General features: G+C 32.4%; 1 protein-coding gene across 1 annotated transcript in view; it reads left to right on the top strand.

The window, feature by feature from the left end:
- Nucleotides 1–24,525, top strand: part of LOC145252700 (uncharacterized) — a 45,855-nt gene that overhangs the window by 8,449 nt on the left and 12,881 nt on the right. Inside the window, exons 2-5 of the mRNA XM_080112524.1 lie at nt 7,021–8,381; nt 16,062–16,333; nt 19,188–19,316; nt 24,176–24,223. Coding sequence (XP_079968650.1) covers nt 7,021–8,381; nt 16,062–16,333; nt 19,188–19,316; nt 24,176–24,223 — 1,810 coding nt within the window. The remainder of the gene's footprint in view (nt 1–7,020; nt 8,382–16,061; nt 16,334–19,187; nt 19,317–24,175; nt 24,224–24,525) is intronic.

Genomic DNA, 24,525 nt, shown 5'->3' with positions numbered 1-24,525 from the left:
ATCATCATCATCAGTTTAATGTCCATTTTACATGCTGGCATGTATTGGACGGCTTTTAGAAATGGAGTTCTAAACCAAACTATCTCGAGCCAGGTTGTTATTAAAATTACATAACCTTAAAATACTTATTTATATATGTGTTACAGAAGATCAGCACAATATCGGTACCATCGGTTTTAAATCCCAAACAAAAGGAACCAATATGTTGGACTTTTTTCAGCCTCTCTGGGGAAATTGCATCTCACACGCTGTATGAAACTCTGTGATGTATTGACTGCAAGGTTTAATATATTCTGGGGAGGCTGATGTAAACAGAGGCTGAAGAGAATTTGACATAGTTGACCAAATATTGGTCCTCTTTGTTTGGATTTGAAAATGATGGTAGCAATGTTTTTTTTATCTTCTCTAACACATCTACAAATAAATATTATATATATATATTTTTAAAATTTTTGTAATCAAGCACTCTGCTGGAGTCCTCTCCCACAAACATGACATGGATAACCTTAAAAAATTTTTTTGTTTCCTTATTTAAGGAGATCAGTGCTTTTATTGAGATTCCATCCCTAGTTGTCTGCAGGCTTAAATTTATATACACAGTTAAATGTCTGGATTTTAATTGGCTATCGTTTTTGGACGGTTGTCAAGAGTTGATATCCTTGCTAGCTTAGCATAAACTAGTGCATAAGTGTCCTCATACATGATCAGATTTTGTTAATTCCATTCATTTTCAATTTTCTCATAATATTTTTCATCATTCAACTGACAATATAACCATCGTTCATTAACCTTTATCTTTGTGTGGTTTTTGGCCTTGATAAGCAATGATTCATTAAAAAAAATCTGTTTTATGTATCACTTTATTCAAAAAAAAATAATAAAGAAAATGTTCTGGTAAATTTGTACCCTCTGCCCTCACGCCATCAAAGAGCACACAAATTGTGAAACTTATTTTACTCTTGCTGGAGTGAATTTTTGATTATTTTTCAAAAATTGTAGGTGTGATTCTTACCAAACAAATTTTATTGAATTACAATAATTAGACATTTTTTTCTTTTTTTTTTTCTCAGTTTTTGAAAAATTGCATTTATACATCATTAGAGCAGGTGCTTGTTTTTGTTAATTCCTCAATAAGCAATACACAAAAAAGCAAAGCAAAAAAACAAACAAATTAATTGAAACGTAATTACTCCAATTAAAAAAAAAAAAAGTTCAAAAATACCAAAACATCACATCTAATACAATTAATCCATTGGGTAACCTCAGACAAGAGTAATATGGTCATTTTAATGCAGCTGATGATTATTTTTTATTTGTTTCAAATATGGCAAACAAAGTTACAAACTTTGGATCTTTGTTATTTTATAAAACATAATCAAGTTAAAAGATCAGCTTGTGAGTATTTTAGTTTCGTGTTAAATGTCAAATGCAACTCCAACTTCTGTTAATTGTATGAAGCGCAGCCTTATATGGTCTGGAGGAACATTGTAGTTCCAAAACAATTAAGTCTCACTCAATGCAATGAAGATAGAAAAGATATATTAAAGTGAATTATTTCAGGTTTAAAAATGGGAATAAAGTAAACATCACGAACAAAGGAAAAAGAATGAAAAGAAAAAAATAAATATTGCTATTTTTTCTTTTTCTCTTTTCTTTTCACTTTTTTTTTCTTATTCATGCAATTATTCCTTGAATTTTTCTGAATTGTAGCCGTGAATGGTTACCAAAAAAGAAAAAAAAATATATTCACAATCAATTTTTAAATCTGACTCGACAGATGGCCCTAATTAGAAAAAAAAAAAAAAAATGGCTGTACTACTTTATGTTGTGTGAGAATCATTTAACTTTCATTTTTGGTTTTGCTTTTTATTTATTACTAGCAGGACCTGTTAACCGGCGTTACCTAGTGGAAGCATGTCAGATCCAGAACAGAATCGTTAAAGGACCTCCTCCTCCCCTCAAAAACAAATTAAACTACGGTTGTTGTAGGCAGCCACTGCTGTCCCGGGAAATTAGCGGACACTGGCGGCCACGGCCCAAATGAAATAATCTGGCTTCCACTGTCAGGCATTTTTCCCAGTGGCAGCTAGTGGAAGCCGATGTCCGTGATTATCAGTACTGTTAGCTACTGGTGATTAGTGTTGATTTGGAACAATAACTTGCAGGTACTGGCTGCAACCTTCCTGTGTACTAAATAAATTGTATTTAATGTTTAAATTATGTTCTGACTTATTTGCAAGTGTTTAATCAGTCCTAAAAAGAAAGTGTCGACATGATAAGTCACAGCTTTGTAACGTATGTAATAGGTCACGAATATAAAATAAAAATCATCAACAGGATAAAAAAAAAAAATGAAAAAAAAAAAAAAATAGCATCAGTAAAGTCTTGATAATTGCTCCGTAATGGAAAATTAAATATTAGTATCTGTAAAAGAAAAAATTTTTTATAGCCGTTTTAGGGTGGGGGTAGTGGCCTGTCGGTATTTTGCGCGCATTTACATTCTCAAACCAATGCTGTGTTTACATTTTGAGAATGCTCACCGTAGCAAAATTGTTAGGGTTCTAGTATTTAATGTTTAAATTTTGAGCGATTATTAAGACTTCAAAGACGTTATATATAATTTGTTTTTACTTATGCATGTATGTTAGCATGCTGATTTGTTCAAAATAAGTTGCCAGTATTTATGTAACATTAGGATAATTTTAAGGTTATCAGGTGTTAAATTTCTGTTTTGAGCGATTAATATATTTGTTGTTTTTTCTTTTACAGCATCTGTTAATTTGTTGGGTGAAGGTATGCAATAGTTGCAAAACAATATTTCCTCCTTACGTTTGTAATGGGTTTCTAAATAATCTCATGATTAATTCATTTCGCTTTAGTAAATGCATAAATCCAAAAATAGTATGATGAATGTCCAAAGAGGAAGAGTATGAACATATAAGAAGTAAAAAAAATAAATGAACATTATTCATCAAACTGCGGCATAAATGTTTTGTGCTAACAGTGAGCAAAGGCAAAAATTTAAAGAAGAAAAAAAAAAATAAAAAAAGTTTTGATGAAGACGAAAAAAGAAATACAAATGTAGAAGAACAGCTGTCGGAATAAACACTCTCAACCTCAGAAGCCATTCTTAATATGGGGAGGTGGGGATGTTTATACTACACTGGGTTATATCTAAAAAAAATGCTTTTTTCAAAGGCTGTTTACACATAATCAACCCCCTCCTCCGCAAAAAGCAGATTATCATTTGTTAGTGGATAAACGATGTGATACAACATAAAAAAGAAAAGAAAGAAAAAAGTTGCTAATAAAAAGAAATAAGTAAAACCAGTAAAGCTTATTAATTTAATAAATGTTGTTTTGAAGTGTTCGTTTAGAATGAGATAATTCTGGAATAAGAGAATTAGTGGCAACCAATCAGGAATGGATTTTCTTAAGGGAGACTTTATTAGTTTTTTATTATAATAGGGGGAAGTTAATGCTCTATCTGTGTTTTGTATCAGTCAGTTAAGAGTGGTGTAAGCCTAGAATGTGGAAAGTGTAGACTAGTGGTGGTGGGAGGACTAAATATTTAGAGGGAAAAATAGGAACTCTTTCCTTTAGAGATGTGATTATGATGGTGTTGCTCCTAGGATACAATGTAGCATTTTATTATAACGACTTAATCTGTCTAAAATGGTGTTCGAAAGTTACATAAGATAGTGGCTAATAGCCTAGACATATTGAATTTATATGTGACATCTGTTGTTGCAAACCTTCGCTACTTTGGTCCAGAGGGTAATTTCTGCAGTCATTTTATTATATAGGAGATTTTATTTATTTATTATACTTATTTTAAAATAAGATTTTAGAAGTTAAATTTAATTATGATATTCATTTAGCCATTAATTTATTAATTGAACTAAATTAATTAATATATTAACTTTAGGGGAATCCTAAAAATTTTTGCTCATCACTATTGTAATAAACACGTCCTCCATTATACAGGGTGTCCACAAAGTCTGGCTACATTATGTAGTAGCCAGACTTTGTGGACACCCTGTATTATGAAGAGCAATGTGGACATCGGCAATATTACATACCTAATGTGCTTCAACAAGTCATATCTTTTTTATTTGTTGGTTAATTTTTAAAAGAATTAAATTGATGAAAAGAGAATAGAATAAACATTCCAATGATGTTAATTTATTTTTCTTTTATGCGTTCAATGTTTTTATGCTCCAAGTTAAAAATGAAGAAAACAGTAAAAAATGATGACAGCAAAAGGGGAAACTGTTTTTTCAATGTTCACATTTCATACGTTACGTTTGGATACATATGTGTGGGGTTAAATCTGATTGGATATGGCTGAAATTTTACAGGCTATATAAACAAGGAAGTCCATCTCTACTGATCTTTGATTTTTATTTTTACGACCACAGGAAGCAAAGTTGACAAAGAATATTTCAAAATTGATAAAATAAATCCGTATATATTATCCATTTTCATAGTTTCAAAATTATTTTCATGTATAATATGTAAATATTTGATAATTATTAATTGTGCAGAAATTTCTTTAAAATGTTATCTTTTATAGAAATCCAAATCCCTTAGAGGGAAATGGCACGCTATGCGCTAACCATCGCTGAGCTGCCTACAGTCAGGGTATTAACGAGATTGTATTCTCTTAAAAATAGAAAACTGTTTTTTCTGCTTTTCTAAACGAAAGCAGAAAAAAGTTCCATTTTTTTATTCTGAGTTTGTGAACTTAAAAAAATTATCAAGTTTTTCTAATTTGGTTTCCAAACAATACTCTTTTGTTGTTTTTAACGCTTTTAGTACACATGTACTAAAAGCGTTAAAAAACAACAAAATGTACTTAGTACATGCTTTTGTTTTTTAGTGGTAAAAAAAACAAAAAGCAAATATATAACAAATAAAAGGTAGTTGTGCACTTATGCTACTATGCTGAAATAATAACATTATTTAGAAACCCATTCTTAACATGGGGAAGGAAGTAATTTTTTACCATGTTTCCACCGTAACATTTAAAATGATTACTTTTATGTTTTAGGGTATGCTGAAAACGTATATCACATTTAAATTTTCTGCAAATAAGTAGTTTTCCTGATATTAAGCAATGTCATTTCTTATGTTATCGCTGGTGGCCATTTTAGTACGCGCAAGCATGCAAGCATAACCCCGAGAAACTTTGCGCAAACGCATGTACCAAGATGGCCACCAGCAATAAAATAAGAAATGACATTGCTTAGAATCCAGAAAGCTACTTATTTGCGGAAAATTTAAATGCGATATTCGTTTTCATCATACCCGAAAACCTTAAAAGATAGTAATTTTAAAGAAAAATGTTCAGGTGGAAACAAGGTAAAAATTTACAAAATGCATCACAATGAAATTCTTTATCGAACCTCATTATTATTATTTAGATATCTTCAGTTAAAAAAAAAAACAGGTTTGTTTTACAGATTTGAAAAAATGGTCTTGACAATGAGTTAAAAATAAATTCGAGTTTCACAATATATTTTATTTAATTGTTAGGTGTAAGCACAGAATAGTTAACAAAACACCCTTCCTTCCCCATGTTAAGAATGGGTTTCTAAATAATATTATTTCACCCTGGTAGCATAAGTGCACAACTACCTTTTATTTGTTATATATATTTTTTGTTTTGTTTGTGTTTCTTTTACCACTAAAAAACAAATGCATGTACTTAGTACATTTTGTTGTTTTTTAACACTTTTAGTACATGTGTACTAAAAACATTAAAAACAACAAAATAGTATTGTTTGGAAATCAAATTTGAAAAACTTGATAATAATTTTTTTAAATTGACAAACTCAGAATAAAAAATGAAACCTTTTTCTGCTTTTATTTTGAAAAGCAGAAAAAACAGTTTTCTATTTTTAAGAGAATACAAACTTGTTAATATGATGATAGTGATGGTTAGCTATGCACTAACCGTCGCTGTCATTATTTCCCTTTAAGCGATTGAATTTCTATAAAAGATAACATTTTAAAGAAATTTCCACACATTATCAAATATTTACATATTATACATGAAAATAATTCTGAAACTATTATCTATATGAAAATGGATGATATATACCGATTTATCTTATCAATTTTGAAATATTTTTCGTCAACTTGCTCGGTCGTAACTTTGCTTCCTGTGGTCGTAAAAATAAAAGACTAGTAGAGATGGACTTCCTTGTTTATATAGCCTGTAAAATTTCAGCCGTATCCAATCAAATTTAAATCCACGTATATGTATCCAAACGTAACATATGAAATGTAAACATTGAAAAAACAGTTTCCCCTTTTACTGTCATCATTTTTTACTGTTTTTTTTTTTTTTTTTTTCATTTTTAACTTGGAGCATAAAAACATTGAACGCATAAAAGAAAAATGAATTAACATCATTGGAATGCTTATTCTTTTCTCTTTTCATCAATTTAATTCTTTTAAAAATTGACCCACAAATAATAAAAAATAAAAAAGATATGACTTGTTGAAGCACATTAGGTATGTAATATTGCTGATGTCCACGAAAATACAGCATACGTTTGTAATGCTAATATATGCATTTACTTATATCTGAAGATTTTAATTATAACTTCAATTTTACTAAACTCTAGACAATTTGCATCTGATTTTTTTCTTTTTTTTTTTTTTTTTTCTACTTGGGGTCATGAAAATTTTATTTATTTTAAAAAAATTATTTCCTTTTCCTTTTTTTTCTCTTTATTTTTTATTTTTTCTTATGGGTTAGAATGGTTTTTTTTTTCTTTGCTTTATTTGCTCTTTTTCTTTGCTCTCTCTCTCTCTCTCTCTCTCTCTCTCTCTCTCTCTTTCTTTTTTTTTTTTTTTTTTTTTTAAGCTTGTACATACTAAAAAAAAAAGTCAATATTTATTTTATTTAGTATTAAATGTATAACTTTAACTTGTATTCACTATATTTTCAGTTTGTAAATTCCAAATTCTAATTTTTTACTTTATTTTATTTTTTTTATTTTTTTTCAGAGTGCAACCAGAAACGGCCAGCAGTCTTTCATCAACATATTGGTTTAAAAAGAGAAAGCGAAAAAAGAAAAGCTTAATCAATTTCAAACAAAATTATTTCTCTCCTCTTAAAAAGAGTAAATCTCTCGAATCTATAGAAACAAAGAACCCAGATAGCTTCCTTGATAAAGATTTAGTCTTAACTTCTGAAACCTCTCCTGATAATGTTAGTACTCCTGCTAATATCAGTACTCCTGATGTAGAAATAGGAAACCAGAAGAGTTGTAAGAAGAAAAAAAAAAAATTAGATTTCACAAATGACGCTCCCATCGAAATAGAAGAAATCCCAGCTCCTAAAAAAGCAAAACTCTCTAAATCGCCAAAACTTGAACGTAAATTTAAGAAAAAGGCTGTGACACAAGAAACAACACCAGAAGTTGTAGAAATAGAAAAACACCATGAAAAGATTGTTACTCCCGAGCCTAACAACAATGTGGAAAATGAAGTTATGATCTCCGATCAAAATGATGCCGGTCAAGATTTAAAGGACAACACATTAGAATTAATAAAACTTGATGATAATATACCTGCAAATTCCAACGATATTCTTTCGATGGAAGTTTCCGACACGCCACCACCACCACCACCATCACCACCACCACCACCACCACTTTCTTACAGCAAAGAAGTTTCTATAAAAATAAAAGACAACTCTAGTGAAGAAATTGCAAATTTGGTCGAATTACCTGACAAAAACAAAATGAGTTTAGCCAATCTGGAGTCGAGTACAAAATCAAAAACATTGGTTCCGGAGAAAACATATCTTCAGGAAGACAGTTCCTGCTCCGTCGATGAGCATGTAGAGGTCTACAAGATTGCAAAGGATGATCTAGATGCCATTTGCCAGTCTCTAAATGTGGGTGACTCTCTGACCATCGATTCTGACAAGGTGAAAGCAGTTGACATTGAAAATGTGAGCAATTCTTCCTCGTTCGAGAGTGTCGATGTTAACAATGACGAGACCAAAACACATGAAACATCTATCTCCAAGCAAAACAAAAAAGGCAGCGGAAAAAAACTCAGGCGTTCGCGCCGAAGAAGAGGACAGCGGAGTTTTGCCTGCAGTCCTTTTATTTTTTCAATGAACCAGGGCTTATACTTTGGTGCTAACAAAAGCTCCCCGTCAATGCCTGTGGCCAACAAAGGGAAGAATCCTGTATCTAGCAACAGTTCACAGAGACATTTTTACTTTGAATCAGATGGAGAAAATGATGATGAAATAGATGAAGAAAAAAATATCTCTGAATTTGAGATGTTTGTAGATAAGGATTCAAAGAATAATTTACAGAATTCCAAAGCAACGTTATCATCTCACCAAAATGGTAATTAATTTCTCAGTCTTAATACTGAAGTTATTTATTTTTTTTACTGGTGTGGGCAAATCTATTTAAATTTTATATTTAATAGTATTACACACACACACACACACACATTTGCTGTGTGTATTTATGCAGTATTTTTTTATTTAGGCAAACATTGTAACAGAAAGCTTCTGCTTATTTATATCTTTTTTTATTCGATTTTTTTTCTTGTGCTCTTTTTTGAATTTGTGGAGTTTTGAGATGAGGATTGATAATTTCTATTTGGATTATTTGGACTACTGTTCTCTCTAGATGATCGTTTTTTGTATTAAAATAAAAAAAATAATAAGTTCCATATGTATCATGAACTTTTTTAATTCTTTGTTTCCAACTTTTTATTGACTTGCTTTTGTTCTCGATGATTTTACAAAGAATTGAAAGCGTTCATGATACATATGGAACTTATGTTAACTTTTCTGATTTTAATACAATCTAAGATATAATTAAGCAGAAGCTTTGTTATTTTTAATAATTTTTGCATATATATATATATATATATATATATATATACACACGTTAGTAGGCATCTCACAGAAATAATTTTTATGTGTTTAAAATTGTTGCTTCCTTTGCCGACGGTCAGCATTTGGAAGTATACGAAGCAGCAGAAAAAGTTTGAAATGTTTACATTTTTTTTTGTTTTGCTGATATCAATATGTCTGTCATAAATCACCATATAAATATAACATGAACCAAAGAAGCATAATAACCTTCAGTCATATTAAAGCTTTATACAAAAGTAATCTTAAACAGCATCAAATGCATGCAAAACTCAAGATGTTATTTTACACTGTTAACCAAATGATTGTCCAATTTATCAGAAAGGAAAAATTATCCATATAATCTTGCCTAGGTCGATCAGGACCTTCTGATAATAGTCTTAATTATTAATGATTTACTTATTTCAAGTTTATATATTTGACTACCAGGGTTGGGGTGGTTGGGCTGGTGTTGCCCGGTCGTACAATACGCTTAAATATGATATTTTAATTTGTCTGGATTTTGCATATATTATAGTCGTGATTTCCAAAGTGAAAAAAAAAAAAAGTATTTGGTATCATCAGCTAGAACCGAAAGCAAAACTGTAGCATTCAAATCTGGTGACGTTACCACTGTACTAACGCGACACGCATACGAACTGATTAAAAATAAACTAAGATGAATGTGCAAAATGTATAATGATTTTTTTTTTAATTTTGACCCCTTAAAAACAATTTTAATTGACTAAAGATCCATAAAAGAACAATCCATAAAAAATCCAATCATTTGAGGCTCCTAGCGCTGGTCTGCGACTTTTAGCTTTGGAAGAGATACTTTGAAAATATGGAGACAGACAGACAGACAGACAGATATAGTGAGTTTTATAAATTAGATTTTACACAAGTTTGCATCTCATAGTATCAAAGGTTTTCGGAATTCAATCTTTTAATTTTTCAAAGGGAAACAATCATTTATTTTGTAGTAAGCAAATACTTTGTAATTACCTTCCATAAACCATTTTCTTTTCCATACATGATTTATTTTCACCTTGCACTTATATTTTGTTTTATTATTTCCTTTGATTTACATGCTATATCTAATTTTATTTTAATACCTTTCTCTCCTTTTCTGCACTTGTTGAATAATGCAAATGAAAATCATTGTAAAAACTGACAAGTAATTAATCGTCTTACCAATCTCTCCCTTTCCAATATTTCCTCTATTTACAAATCAGTAATAGAACGAATTACAATTTCCTCTATTTACAAATCAAACAGTAGAACGAATTACACTTAGCATTCTTTTTTTTTTTTTTTTCCTCAAGTCGCCGTTTCAGTTGTGAAACCTTTGGTATCAGGAGATTAAAATTTTTGTAAAATCATAAATATATTACGCTCTTATAGAATAATTGAGCACTTTGTTGGATTTTTTCCTACTTAACAAAAGTAATTGATATATATTAGCCATCTATACTAGCCGTTTGGTGGTTGTCAGGAAATTAAACCCATGAGGTTGAATACCAGATTAACTCCTGTTTTCAGTGATTCGACTCGCTGAATGCGAGTTAATGTGGTATTCAACTTCACAAGTTTGATTTCCTGATAATCATTGAAACCGTTGGTATAAATAGCTAATCAATATATAATTGTATAGAATTATAAATAATATATGCTCTTACTAACATAATTAAGCACTCTGTCTTTATTTCTTGATATCACCTTATATATAAAAGGCTATATGTCTGTCTGTTCACCCAATATAATCAGAATTTCACCAAAATTTAACTTTGTACACTGTATTACTATTTTTGATTTAAGACAAACTATCTTTAGAGAAAGGTTGAAAAGCAAAGCTTGTGCAACAAGAAAAAAAATATATATAAGAAAGTAGAAATACAAGTAGTTAGACTTTTAGTGATTTACTTGCTCGGATCAAAATTAATAATACTTATCCAAGGTAGTTTAAGATAAACTAGACACCATGAAAAGACAAAAAAGCTAGAAGTCTGCAACATTTTATTGATGCAGTCATCAATGTCTTCCTGGTGCATGTGGGAGTAGATCCGAGTATGAGTTAATAGTACTCTAACTTCCTGTATTATGACTTTGTTTTATTTTTGGTTTGTTTAATGTTGAGCAGGACTAAATATTGTTTTGACTCTTGAGAACATATCCGACACAGTTAGACAATTAAGAAAACATCACTCTATCTAAAAACAAGATATTAACTGATATATACTCGAGAGTCAAAATAATGAAAAGAATATTCTCTCGTCATAGCCGTAGTGATAACTTACTACTAGCAGTAGTACAAACAAAATGCTAACAGAAGTTGGAAGTCGTACACAAAATGTCTTAAAAAAATAAAAATAATAATTTAGTATGCATGTTGCGTGTTATGACAATATAAATAGGCAACGCTTAAAAGCCGCTAAAGTCTGTCATCCTAAAGATAGATGACAGACCATGTATCAACTGAGAGATACTTCAGTATCTTTCGACAAATGATTGTTCTCTCTATTCACATCCTCTCTGTTTCCTTTTTATTTTACACTAGCGGAGGGTACCCGGCGTTGCCCGGGTGTTTGGAGGTGTGTGTGGTTTTAGGTAAATCAAAACTCCCGGGGGGGGGGGGTTAAAATAAAATAAAAAGTTTTGGTAGGTGAGTATGAGGATCGAACCCGAACCCGAACCCTTGAGGCAAAGTTGGAAATTAAAGTGTGAAAAAAAAACGTGCGACGTTAACCACTGGGCCACTGCGACATGCAACGGAAACACATTTGAATTTATTTATTTAAGTATTAAAAAAAGGTGGCCACAATAAAAAGCTAACTCTGCTGCTTCTATTTGACCTAATTAATGAGGTCAAATAGAAGTCACGCAGTTAACTTTTGCTGCAAGGCAGGGTTTAGGTTTGTTTACTCAACTTTGACTGTTTTTTTTTTCCCAACAGATGTTGGGGAGGGGGAACCCAGCTCCCCATTGTCCAGATTGAATAGCAATTGTCTGATATGAGAGGAGTTTGTCCCCACATTGATCAAAGTTGATTGCTTCTGGACGTTTCCCGGCACGACCCCAAGAACGAACGGTTTGAATTTAGTTTCACTTTATTTATACTAAAAAGCAAAACAAACAGGCGACAGAGAGAAATAGCGTGAATCTCATAAAAGTCGATGTAAATAAATGTAGAGGCGACCCGCGTTCCCAAATCCTAGATATTATTATCTAGGGGCTATATGAACAGTTCTAAGCAATCGTAACCCCCCACCCCCCCGGGAGCATGTGCGAAAGAAGCCTTTGCGAGACATACACGAAATGGTCACACACATTTTGCCTTTTATATATATAGATTTTTAATCTCTAGCAAAAAGTATATTTTAAAGTATGTGTGTATCTGTCTTTCTATCTATTTAGTATTATATAAAAGAACTTCGTGTGTGAGTTCGTTCCCTATGGGCTCTAAAACGACTGAGCAGATTTTTAAAAATTTACACAAAGGTACTTGATGTATCTGGGAGTGTTCTTACATAGGCTTCATATCATATTTGCTGACACCATCACGCTCTATAACAGGCACGAATCGAATGAACACACATCTGAGAAAATGGCAGTAACCCTAGAGGAAGACCTCCAGTTTGTTGTGGAATTGGGTCAAAAATGGATGGTAACGTTCAATGCTGCCAAGACTAAGTTCGTTTCTTTTAATAATTACAAAACACCTTCTCAACCAAGAATAGCTATGGCTAAAGATACATTACTTGAAAGTACTTTGTTCAAACAACTCTGCTTAACGTTCACAGGAAACCTGAGTTGGAGCAGATACATCGAGTGTATTGCCAAGGCTGCTACTAAGGTGGTCTCTCTTTACCGTGCTAGAAAGTTACTTACACATAAGAGTATCCTGTACCTCTACAAGACCACCATTCACCCATGTATGGAGTATTGTCACATTTGGGCTGGTGCATCTGTTACTAGTCTCTCATTTCTGGACAAGGTTCAAAAGAGAGTTGCCAACCTGATAGGTCCTGAGCTGTCATCTAAGCTTCAACCTCTGTCCTATCGATGAAATGTTACATCCCTCTCCCTATTTTACAAATATTTTAATGGTGAATGCTTCAATGAACTACAAGCCCTTGTACCCCCTTGACATAAATACCCCTGACAGCAAAGCAGCAAAGTCCCACCACTATACAGTAAAGATCCCTAAATGTAGGAAAGCCTTCTACTCTAATGGTCTCTTCCCTAGAGCTGATAGAGTTTGGAATTCCCTTCCAGGTTCCTGCTTCCCCGACTGTACTGACGTGCAGAAGTTCAAGTGTAATGTGAATAGACATCTTACTGCTCAGCTCTCTGCATAATATCCCTGCAACTTATGTCCCTGATAGTAGCCTCTTACATCAAAGTAGCCCTGTGCTTTGTTTGGGATGAAAATGTAGTAATAAGAATAATAATAATATAAAAAAAGAATGCGTCTGATAAGTATCAGTAATAAAAAAAAATCCCACTAAAGGAAGCCTGATTTTGACTAAAGTTAACACTTTTATACAACCTAACATCACAAGTACATTTGAGAAGTTTCATTATCGCACTGCATCACCGGAGAGAAAGGCTAGTAGCAGATACATCATCCCAAATGTAGCAACAATACTCCATACATGGGCGGATGGTGACCTTGTAGAGGTAAAAGATACTCTCGTAAGTATGTAAGTAACCCTCTAGTATAGTAAAGAGAGCTCACCTTCTTTGGCAACGTCCTCAATGTATCTGTTCCAGTTCATATTTTCTCTGAATGTTAACCGCAGGCGTTTAAATGAAGAGCTTTCAGGTAATGTATCATTAGCCATGGCTGTCAATGGTTGAGAAGATTTCTCATAATTGTTAAAGGAAAGAAGCTTAGTTTTGGCAGCATTAAATGTTACCATCCATTTATGTCCCCGTTTCACTACAGACTGGAGGTCTTTCTCTGTTTCAGCTATTTTCTTGGATATGTGTTAATTTGTTTTCCTCTCATGTCTATTACAGAGTGTTGTCATCAGTAAACATACCCATTTCAGAGACAATTTTATCAGGGGTGGGGGGTCATTTATGATTAAGAGGAATAATAAAGGTCTAAGAATCAACTCCTGCCGCACATCCACATTTATATCATGTTTGATGTACAACCATTGAGGACAACCTGAATTTTTCTCTTAAGAAAGATTTGATTGTTAAGTATACCAGATGATTTAATTTTCATGAAAAGATTGGAAAGTTTCTACTCTCTTAAATACTAGCCTAGGTGCCCAGTGTTACCTGGGTGCTTGGAAGTGTGTGTTGAGACAAAAAAAGAAAGTGGTAGTAGGCAGGCAGGCTTGAATCTGTAACGCAAAGGAGGAAAAGAATGTAAAAAAGATAAGTGACATCTATGCCAAACTAGAAGTGGCGAAAGTTTAAATTAAGGCTAGTTAATTGAAAAGAGAGGATGACTTTTGAAAATATTGATGAAAAAACGAACCCTCCTTCGAGAAAAGTGCCCAGTTGAGAGTGAAGAAATTAATGCTTTGGGTCAATTTTTCGATATTTGTCATCCAAAGGATCGAGCTTCAAAACGATACTGATCTCGTGAAAATCTGTTTCCTCTGTCAAAAGTTTTAGGCAGACCTACATACATACATACATACATATATACATTTAAACAGAGAGGTGAGATTTATATTATAGACTAGCGGGGTACCCGACGTTGCCCAGGTGTTTAGAGGTGTGTGTGCTTTTGGGTAAATCAAAACAAAAGAATAATAAAAAATCGTTGCTCGGGTGTTTGTGTCAGGGGGGGGGTTAAAAAAAATGTTTTGGTAGGTAAGTAGGAAGGATTGAACCTGAAGCCTTGAGGCGAAGTTGGAAAATAAAGTATGAAAAAAACGTGTGACGTTAACTGCTTGGCCAGAAAGAAATAGTAACGGAAACATGTTTGAATTTATTTAAGTATTAAGAATTGGCAGGTGCCCGCACTTAATGACTTAACGAGGTCAAGTTAACTTTCACTGTGGCGCAGTTTTTTATTTACTGCAGGGCAGTTTTTTGGGTTTTTTTGTTTTCCCAAGATGTTGCAGGGGGGAAACCAACTCCCATAAAACGGGGATTGTCCAAATTGAATAGTAATTGTCTGATATAAGGAGAAACTCCGCATTGATCAAAGCTGATTGCTTTTGCCAGCTTCGAATTAGTTTCGGTTTTATATGAAAAAGCTGAATCCACACGCGGCGATCTAAAAATGTGGAATATTTAGCTTTTCAAAGTCGGGCAAATTAAATAGACAGGCGACCCCCATTGTTAACTCGTAGATATTACGATTTAGATGTGATATAAAAAGTTTTAAAGGGTGAGCCGACCAATCGCTTCCCGGAAAAAAGCCTTTTGCAGACATACACAAAAAGCGAACATACATATGTTAGAGAATAGAGAGAGAGAGATATGTGTGAGTTATAGTGTAGACACATTGACCGGAAGTCAAGATCAGCTGATTTGATTGCGTGTGAGTCATGTGATCAGGTTAGCTGAATCGAGGAGATTTGGTTGCGACTTGGACGAGAGCAGACGGCTTCGCCGTTGTCTCCTCCCCTTCACTGGGGGTGGGGAACGAACGCTGACGTGGTAGAAATAAGACCTAGAAGAAGAAAACACAGGCCAAATTCACTTTCCTTACTTCTGTGAACAAACTGGAAGGTGAATAAAAAAAACTATAGAACCAATTTCTTGTCTTGGTGTGAAATAAATCTTCGTCCCCAAAAACAGGTATCAAATCTCCCTCCTAGACGAGAATTTCCAGATGGACCAACAAAATGGCAGAAGGTATATTCAAATGACATGTCACACACATATTCACACTTAACAGCATATGAACATATGTAATAGAAAGACCACTAGACGATCACACACACGACAACATTAACTCTGATAAGATAATCAAACAATCTTTTATAAATAGACACATTTTAATATAGCATCTCCAATTTCAACCAATATACAACAAACGCTCATTTTATGACAACGTAACACATATACACACACACACACATTTTCGTTTTTATATTTATAGATGTTCACTTTTTCTCTTTTCTTTTTTTTTTTTTTTTGTTATAATGTTAATATTATTGAGTTTTTAAATTTATATTTTTTTTTAAAGTTACCAATGGTGCTGAAGATTCAAATTCTTCAATGGTCTCTCAAGAAAGAGATGGAGAAGAAAAAGATAAAAGTTTGGTTTCACAAAAAAACCCTTCCAAAAAATTTGTCCACTTTGCTTCAGAGGATGCTTTCTGCGAGTCCTTTGATAACAGTAAGCAACCCATTATTTACAAGCGCGGACAAAATCCTCTCCAGCGGAGAAATTACCCAACTCTCATCCGGCAGCAGCAGTTAAACACAAGCTTTGAAAGCTGTTCATCTATCTGTAAGGTAAGCTGTAATTTGATTGGATATACAAAGTATGTTGTGTATATGAATCTGACATGAGAATAGTACAATGGAACTAAAAGGTTTCAAGCGTTGCATGTTGTGTTGTTACTTGATGTCCATATTCACTTCACTTCTGCCATCTTCCATTTTTATTAGTAACTAACTGTGTATGGGCGCATGTGAGAAAGTCAACAGTAACCAAAGGATAGCTGGCTAGCGAAAATATTAGCAGCAGCAGGTGTTATCTTTACATCATCAACGCTCTGATCCCCATCTGGCATCAATTGAAATGGATGGTTCTCATCTTGGGGAGGCTCCATGTTTTGACAAGCTTCTGGGTTTGACCTTTACTCCTGATCTGAAATGGAACACGTACATCAAATCTGTTGCCAGGGATGCTGGGAAAATGGTGGGATCCTTCTACCGCTCCAAAAGATATCTCACTACTGATGCAATTCTCTATCTGTATAAAAGCCAAGTACGTCCAAGGATGGAGTACTGCTGCCACATCTGGGCAGGAGCTGCTAAAAACAGCCTATCCTGCCTTGACAGAGTACAAAATAGACTTCGTGGTTTAGTGGGGGATGCCCTTTTCTCTTCCTTGCAACCTCTCTCCCACAGAAGAGACGTTGCGAGCCTGTCTTTGTTTTATCATTGTTTCTATGGCAGGTGCTCGTCTGAGCTCCAATCCCTCGTCCCCCCTCGCCAATCTTTCACGAGAAACACCCGTCTGGCTGAAACTACTGTCAATAATTTTCCCCACTCTTTATCTGTGCCTAAATCCAAACATAGATTCCATGAGCAAAGCTTCTTTCTTAGAACTGCACGCCAGTGGAACTCTCTGCCACTTGCCTGTTTCTCACCTGACTACAACTTGGACGTCTTCAAGTTCAACATAAACAAACTCCTGACAAACCGCCCCCTTAAGTAAGACACTATCAAAACCCCCAATACTAATGATTACTACAATACTATCTCATTGATTACTGTACACGCAATAACCCTTATCCCTGAGTGGCCTTCGGGCCTTGATAAGTGGTGACCCCAATGTAAAAAAAAACAATTAAAAAACACATTAAAATTAGCAAGTGTGTGCAAGCTTGCATTACAAAAAAAGAGCAAAATACACCTTGTGATTGAGGATAGAAGCGCTGAGGAAGATGGACGTGTAAATACGAGGGTGAGCAAGCATGAGGTGGCGAGGAGAAAGACTTTTAAAAAAAGCATAAGTGTGTGCGAAAAGACTTTTGCAAAATAATGAAATGTGTTGTTTTTGAAGTACCATTAATAAATGCATTTCATTTGCACTTAAAAAGGGGCTGAGTCTGATAACTCTACCAATCTGCTGGCATTGTCTGGGATGCAGTGAAGTCAGTTTAGTTTTTGATTTTTATTTAAGAAATCATTTTAAAAATCAAATTCAATACTAAAAAATTTCTTCTTTTTTTTAAATAAATAAAAACAATATTAAATCAAATATTTTGGGCCTACTTCAGTGAGTTATAGACATTATTATTTTTTTTTCTTCAATGTCAAGCTATTAAAAATGCTGGTGATAGCCAATCTCTCCTGGTGCCAGATGAGAACAGTTATTAATGCCTAAATTTTATGTAGCGAACATGCTTGTGAGGTAAGGATAACAGACCCAATATTTCTAAAGGTATTGTAGAATTTAAAATATAAAATCATTTTTGTAGAGTAGGTACTAGTTTGATTGCAAAATGATTTAAATATACACAAAAAAGAAAAACAAATTGAGTTATTAACTAAACAACACTTGTATTTAAATTAAAATAAATTGCTGATTTTTATTAATACGTGATTATTTAAAAATGTTTCAGTACGTGCTCAAACTGCACTCTGATCACTATTAACATTCCCACCCAGATCATTTTGTGCATTGTTCAAGAGAAGTGCAGTTGGAGGTTGCACATGCACCCTTTCCAGGGGATGTCCATTCTCTAGGGACTGATATAATATTTCATATACTTTCAAACCCTAAAACTGTTGCTTATTGATAGGAAGTCAAAATATTTTCAGCAGAAACTGGTTGGCATAATGGTTTATTGTTGTCAATATTTAATTAATTTTTTATGTATTTATAATTATGTCTGATATCTAATTAGTAATTTATCTTGATGAGATATGCATTATCTAAACGAGAAAAAAAAAAAATATATATGTAATGCTAGCATGAATCCAAAAATGAGAAACAAGAGTATGATTGATGAAGAATGTTTTATTTTCAATTCACACATGCGAACCGAAAATAAATCTAAATTTACCGTACAATTCCTCAAATGAAAACTGAAAGATAAAGTAATGATTTTCTTTGATAATAATTCAAAGTACAAAATAATAATGTTAAATCGATACGAAGCGAAAGGAGAAAAATTTTCCATATACTTACCTCCATTTGTTTCAAATTCAGCCCAGTCGCAAAGGGGGGGGGGCTACATGTTAGTAGTGTGGTGGTGGTGTACTATTATTCATCAGAGGATGAAGATTCAGAAGAGTCCGCCTCATGTACTGAGTTTTTTGTCTTCCATTTTGGAATCAGCTGATGCAAAATGCAGCCATTGATGAGAAATAAAACGTTTGAAAAATGATGAATTGGATAAAAACAAAAAGAAATGGATCTTCCTTTCTTCTGCTGATGAGGATGGGTGTTGTTTTTATATCTTGATGCAGGTGCATGAATACAATGACAAATAAATATGCACCTGTAAAGCATATATATGCATCTTTTTTTGTGCTTGTTTTTAAAAATGAAATTTCAAATAAGTTTCATTTCTCTCAAATTGAATTCATGCTTTAAACGCTTCTTCCCTTTTTTTTTTTTTTTTTTTTACAGAGTGTTGAAGATGATTCTGATGTCACACCTGTAAATGGTTCTAATATGACATCCAAATTTACAAAGGAATACAGTCTTTTACCTGGAATTGTTGGCTATCCTCGAGCCGGGGACAAGATCGCATTTAAGGTTAATATTGTGAAAATTGGTTACATACATTCTCTTTTCTTAACATCCTATTGTCTACAATATTTTCACATGAATATTCATCATCTACACTTCATGCTTATTCAATATATTATTATATAGGAAATGATAATTACTGCCAATTGAAGGATTCAAATCCAGTTGAAAAGTCACTATTGACTCTACAACCTGATATTCAATTCCTTGGCCAACATCAATTAATATGGGAAAGAAGAGAATTTAAACTTTATATAATAAATCAGCAGGACATATACAGTAAGATTAGCCATAATAATGTCCAGCAGTAAAGGTTGGAACATTGCTTTATACTCTACTTTGATTGCATATTATAAGTTATCCTAGAGACCCAATCCTTGTTTTTTGTTTTTTGTTTTATTACTGACTAGCATGGGTGCCCGGTGTTGCCCAGGTGTTTGGAGGTGTGTGTTGAGCAAAAAACAAAAAAAAAAAAAGGTGGTAGTAGGAAGGCAGGCTCGAACCTGTACTACGAAGGAGGAAAAGAATGGGAAAAAAACGTGACGTCTTTGCTGTTACAACTACCGCCAAACCGGAAGTGACATAGGTTTAAATTAAGGCTAGACAATCGAAAAGAGGGGATGACTTTCAAAAATATCGGCGAAAAAGGCGACCCCTCCCTGTAGAAAAGTGCCCAGTTGAGGGTGAAGAAATTAATGTTTTTAGCCAATTTTTTGGTATTTGTCGTCTGAAGGGTCGAGCTTCAAAACGATACTGATCTTGTGAAAATCCGTCGCCTCTGTTAAGTTTTAGGCAGACATGCAAACATACATACATAGATTTATATATTTGTAGCTCAAGTTTTCGATCCAAACTGATTAAAAAGCTTGCCCTATCTCTGAATACCTTTATGTAAAATTTCAAATGTTTACACCAGAAATTGTCTGAGTAATTAGGTAGAGACCGCAGAAGTAAAAATTTTTTAACTTTGACCCTTATTATGACCCATTAACATTTATTGTTTTGGGCTTAAATCAAGTTATTAAGTTAGATCCATGTCCAAGGAACCTATATCTAAAATTTCAAATGTTTAGACCCAAAATTGTCGGAGTTTGGTAAAGTTCTCGACTCAAGTTGAACTTTGACCACCCCCCAACAGACAAATTTCTGGGCAAAAACTAATTACAAAGATTTTCCCAAATCTCACTACCCTGTATATCAAATTTCGAGTCTGTGGGCTGAAAATTGACAGTTATTGCGTAGGGAAATGTACACAGACAGACACTTTCACTTTTACAGATATATAGATTTTCACCCCAAACATGGCACACTGTCACTTGGATGTAAGGGGATACTATTTAAGGCCAAAGCTACCGGGACATTATGTAGAGAGTTGAATAGTGAGGTGTCTGTTAACATTACACTTGAACTTCTGTATGTCAGCATAGTCAGAGGAGGAGGGAATTCTAAAGTCTAGCAGTTCAAGGGAAAAAATTATTAGAGTAGGTTTTTCGGCGTTTAGGGATCTCTACAGTGTAGGGGTGGGACTCTGTTGCTTGTCGGGCTAGTCGGGGGTATTTATGTCGAGAGGTACAAGTGCTTCGAGTTCGTCAGAGCACATTCCATTAAAATACTTGTAAAAAAGGCATTGGGATGCAACATTTCGGTGATGGGACTGGGGTTGGAGTTTAGTTGATAGTGTAGGACCTATTAGGTTGGAGACCCTTTTTGAATCTTGTCTAATAGTTGGAGACTAGCGGCAGATGCACTATCCCGGGTCTGACAACAATACTTCATTCATGGGCAAGTAGTTGCTTTGTAGAGATATGGGATACTCTCAAGAGTGAGTAATTTTCTAGCACGGTAGGGGAAACTTACTTTCTTCACAGCAGCATTGGCAATGTCCTCAATGTATTTGTTCCAAGTTGTTTTGTCTGAATGTTTGGCTGAGAAGTTTGAATGAAGAGCTTTCAGGTAGAGTATTATTGGTCATGGAAATTGGTGGTTAAGAAAGTTTCTTGTAATTGTTTAAAGAAATAAGCTTAATCTTGATGGCATTAAATGTTACCATCTATTTCATCTGCATTTAAACTTTTCATACATATATGTAAAAAGTTTGAAATCAAAATGCAATAGACACCATTTTCAAAACTGCAAAGCTGTCACTCCAAAAAGCTTTGCATTTTAACATTCTAGCACATTTCAATGTTTTACATAATATGGCCCAATTTTCTTTGGTTTTAAATTAAAATAAGATTTTAGTTATTGTGTAAAATTTATTTTTTTTTTAAATCTTTTTCTTTTTGAATTTTTCAATTTAAAAAATTGGATTCATCACATTCAAAACCATGGATGGTTTATATTACAATAGAATTTCCTTTTTTGATGGAAATTATTTATTTGATTAATAATTAACTAGCAGAACCCATGGAAATTCCACGGTAGTTGAAGATTTTTAAGACACAAAATAAATAAAAAATAAAATAAGACAAATAACAAATTTAAAACAATTGTTTATCAAATCCTTTTTTAACATTTTAAAACTAAAAAGAATTTATTTAAAAAATTTATATTTTTTTTCAATGAAAATTGAATACATTGTTTTGTTTTTTGTCTGAATAATTTTTTTTTATATAAATTATAAAGGAACAGATGTCAATTCACTTGTATGTTTTTTTAAATTTTAAAAAGAAACTATAAAAAAAACTTAGTCTCCTAAACATGACTTTTTTTTTTTAAATAAAAAATAAAATAACCAATTTTTTTTTTTTTTTTTAATTTTTGAAGAGGACATGGTTTAAATGATTTTTGGCTATGAAGGGAGATAATTCGTTTCTTTTATGTTTTTTTTTGTTTTTTTTTTTTGTGTGACACTGGACATACGGACAAATAAATTAATATTTAGATTTTAAAAACTTTAGATAAAAGTTTTGTAATGTACATCTTGGAGGCAACAATAAAACGGGCACCAATTGGCTTTTTTATGCTTTCCATATTCATGGAAGAATAAATAAATATAAATGGAAAAAAAATTTTCTCCAATTTTTTTCCTAGTTTTTCACAAATAAGTGTTGTTTAGAATACTGTTATTGAATTCACAGTTAATTTATAAATTTTTTAAATTTATTTGATCATGATCATTTATATTCTTTCCTGTGTTTTTGTTATTGAAAACTTTATGTTGTAGCTTATATATTACTATTCAGTTCTGCTTTTCTATTTTAAGATCATTAGGTAATAATTGTATGATTATTGGATTATGAAATATTTTAAGTAAATACACTAATATGTTGCAAGCAATGCAATAAATAGTGCAATACACTATAATAGCGAAATTGGAGGAAACAAAAAATCAATTAAAAAAACAATGTTATCTACTGACTTTTTGTGTCAATTTCAACTAAAAGCATTGATATCTATTTAATTGGTATGTCAGAAGTACTTAAATATTACTGCATGACTAAAAAAATCCCCCAAAACTTCAATATCAAAAATTCAATATTAAAAATGTCAAATTTCACAAAATAAAAAACAATGTTTTATGAATTAATATCTAATGAGACAAAATATAAACAATAAATGAATGTGGAACAGTTTTGTCCTGTCTGGAGGATTATTTTCATTTTACAAGCACTAATGATGGCGTCTTCAAATAAAATAAATGCCTTGTGTGTTTTTAGCATTACACATATATTGGTGGTTGGCCGAAACGCATGCAAATAAAATAACTCATTTTTGGTGAATTTGTGAGAAATTGTTCCCTACATTTGACATAGTTTCTATATTAAAATATTTTTTGATTACAGCTCTAATCCTATACTTATTGAGCTATTAAAAAGATTTTTGTGTGTGTATATATATATATATATATATATATATATATATATATATATATATATATACATACATACACATGTATAATTATTTATATATTAGAAGAATATCCATCTCTAAACAGAAGTTTTGCTTCAATTTTATGTACCCTTTTTAAAGATTCACATCAAGATATAATGCTACTAAATATTAATGTCTACAACTTTTATTCCAATTTTAATCAAAATTTATTACATGATTTTGTTTCTAGAAAATGCCTAAGCTTAAGGGGTTTTAAGAAATTAAAATTCAGGAAATCTTGCTTTATACTTCAAAGGAACTGAAATTTTGAGAATATTTATTCATTGATATTTATAATTATTGTAAAAATTTCACACAAAAAAAAAGTATTGGAATTTTTATGAATGGTTTTGCCACCTTTTTTTACTCTTTTTGCATTAAACTAAATATAGCCTACATTTGGGCCCATTAGACCAGGCAGTTGTGTTCCAAAATTTATGTTTGGTTAATTAGTTTAGAATTGAATCTTTATATTCCATTTAATTTCCGTTTTACATGCTGGCATGTGTTGGACAGCTTTAAGAAATTGATTTCCAAACTAATCTATTTCTAACCAGATTTTTATTTATCCTTCGTTCAGATTTGTTCTTATCACTTTCATCTCAAGTTTTAATTGGTTTTCCCTTGTGATCTGCTACCTCAATTTTTTTTATCTACTAACCTAACAACTCTCATTTATTCTTTTAACATGGCCATACCATTGAAGTTTCCTGTTCTGTCTACATCTCCCTCTCCCTATACTACCCAGATTTAATCTTTTCCTGGGGTCATCAAAACTACACCTGTTTTTTAAACTTGCATTGCACACCCATTGTATCATTCTAATATTATTTCTCCTCATGCAACAAATGTCCTCAACCTTCACTGGTCATATTTCACTTTGTCGACAGTAGTAATGAATCATGTACATAAAGATATAAACATCTAAGCATAAATTTAAAAATATACTTCCATTTTCCAAAATTAAAATGTTTTCTTTTGTCTTTCTTCAGAGATTAGAACTTGGTGAAGACTATTCCCCAAGATTGTCAGATTTTATTGTAAGTATAATAATTTATCCTTACTTTATAAGTTTAAAATGATTGATCATTTTTTTATGTGTTTCAGATGATTGATCGCTTTTTTTTTTTTGTACATTTCAAATGATTGATCGTTTTTTTTTGTACATTTCAAATGATTGATCGTTTTTTTTTGTACATTTCAAATGATTGATCGTTTTTTTTTTGTACATTTCAAATGATTGATCATTTTTTTTGTACATTTCAAATGATTGATCATTTTTTTTGTACATTTCAAATGATTGATCGTTTTTTTTGTACATTTCAAATGATTGATCGTTTTT

The sequence above is a fragment of the Euprymna scolopes genome, chromosome 29 (genome assembly GCF_053919585.1).
Source record: "Euprymna scolopes isolate OS-2025 chromosome 29, ASM5391958v1, whole genome shotgun sequence".
In the NCBI taxonomy this organism is placed as follows: Eukaryota; Metazoa; Mollusca; class Cephalopoda; order Sepiida; family Sepiolidae; genus Euprymna; species Euprymna scolopes.
The sequence above is the reverse complement of the archived record's forward strand: the minus strand, read 5'-3'. Positions and strand labels throughout refer to the sequence as shown.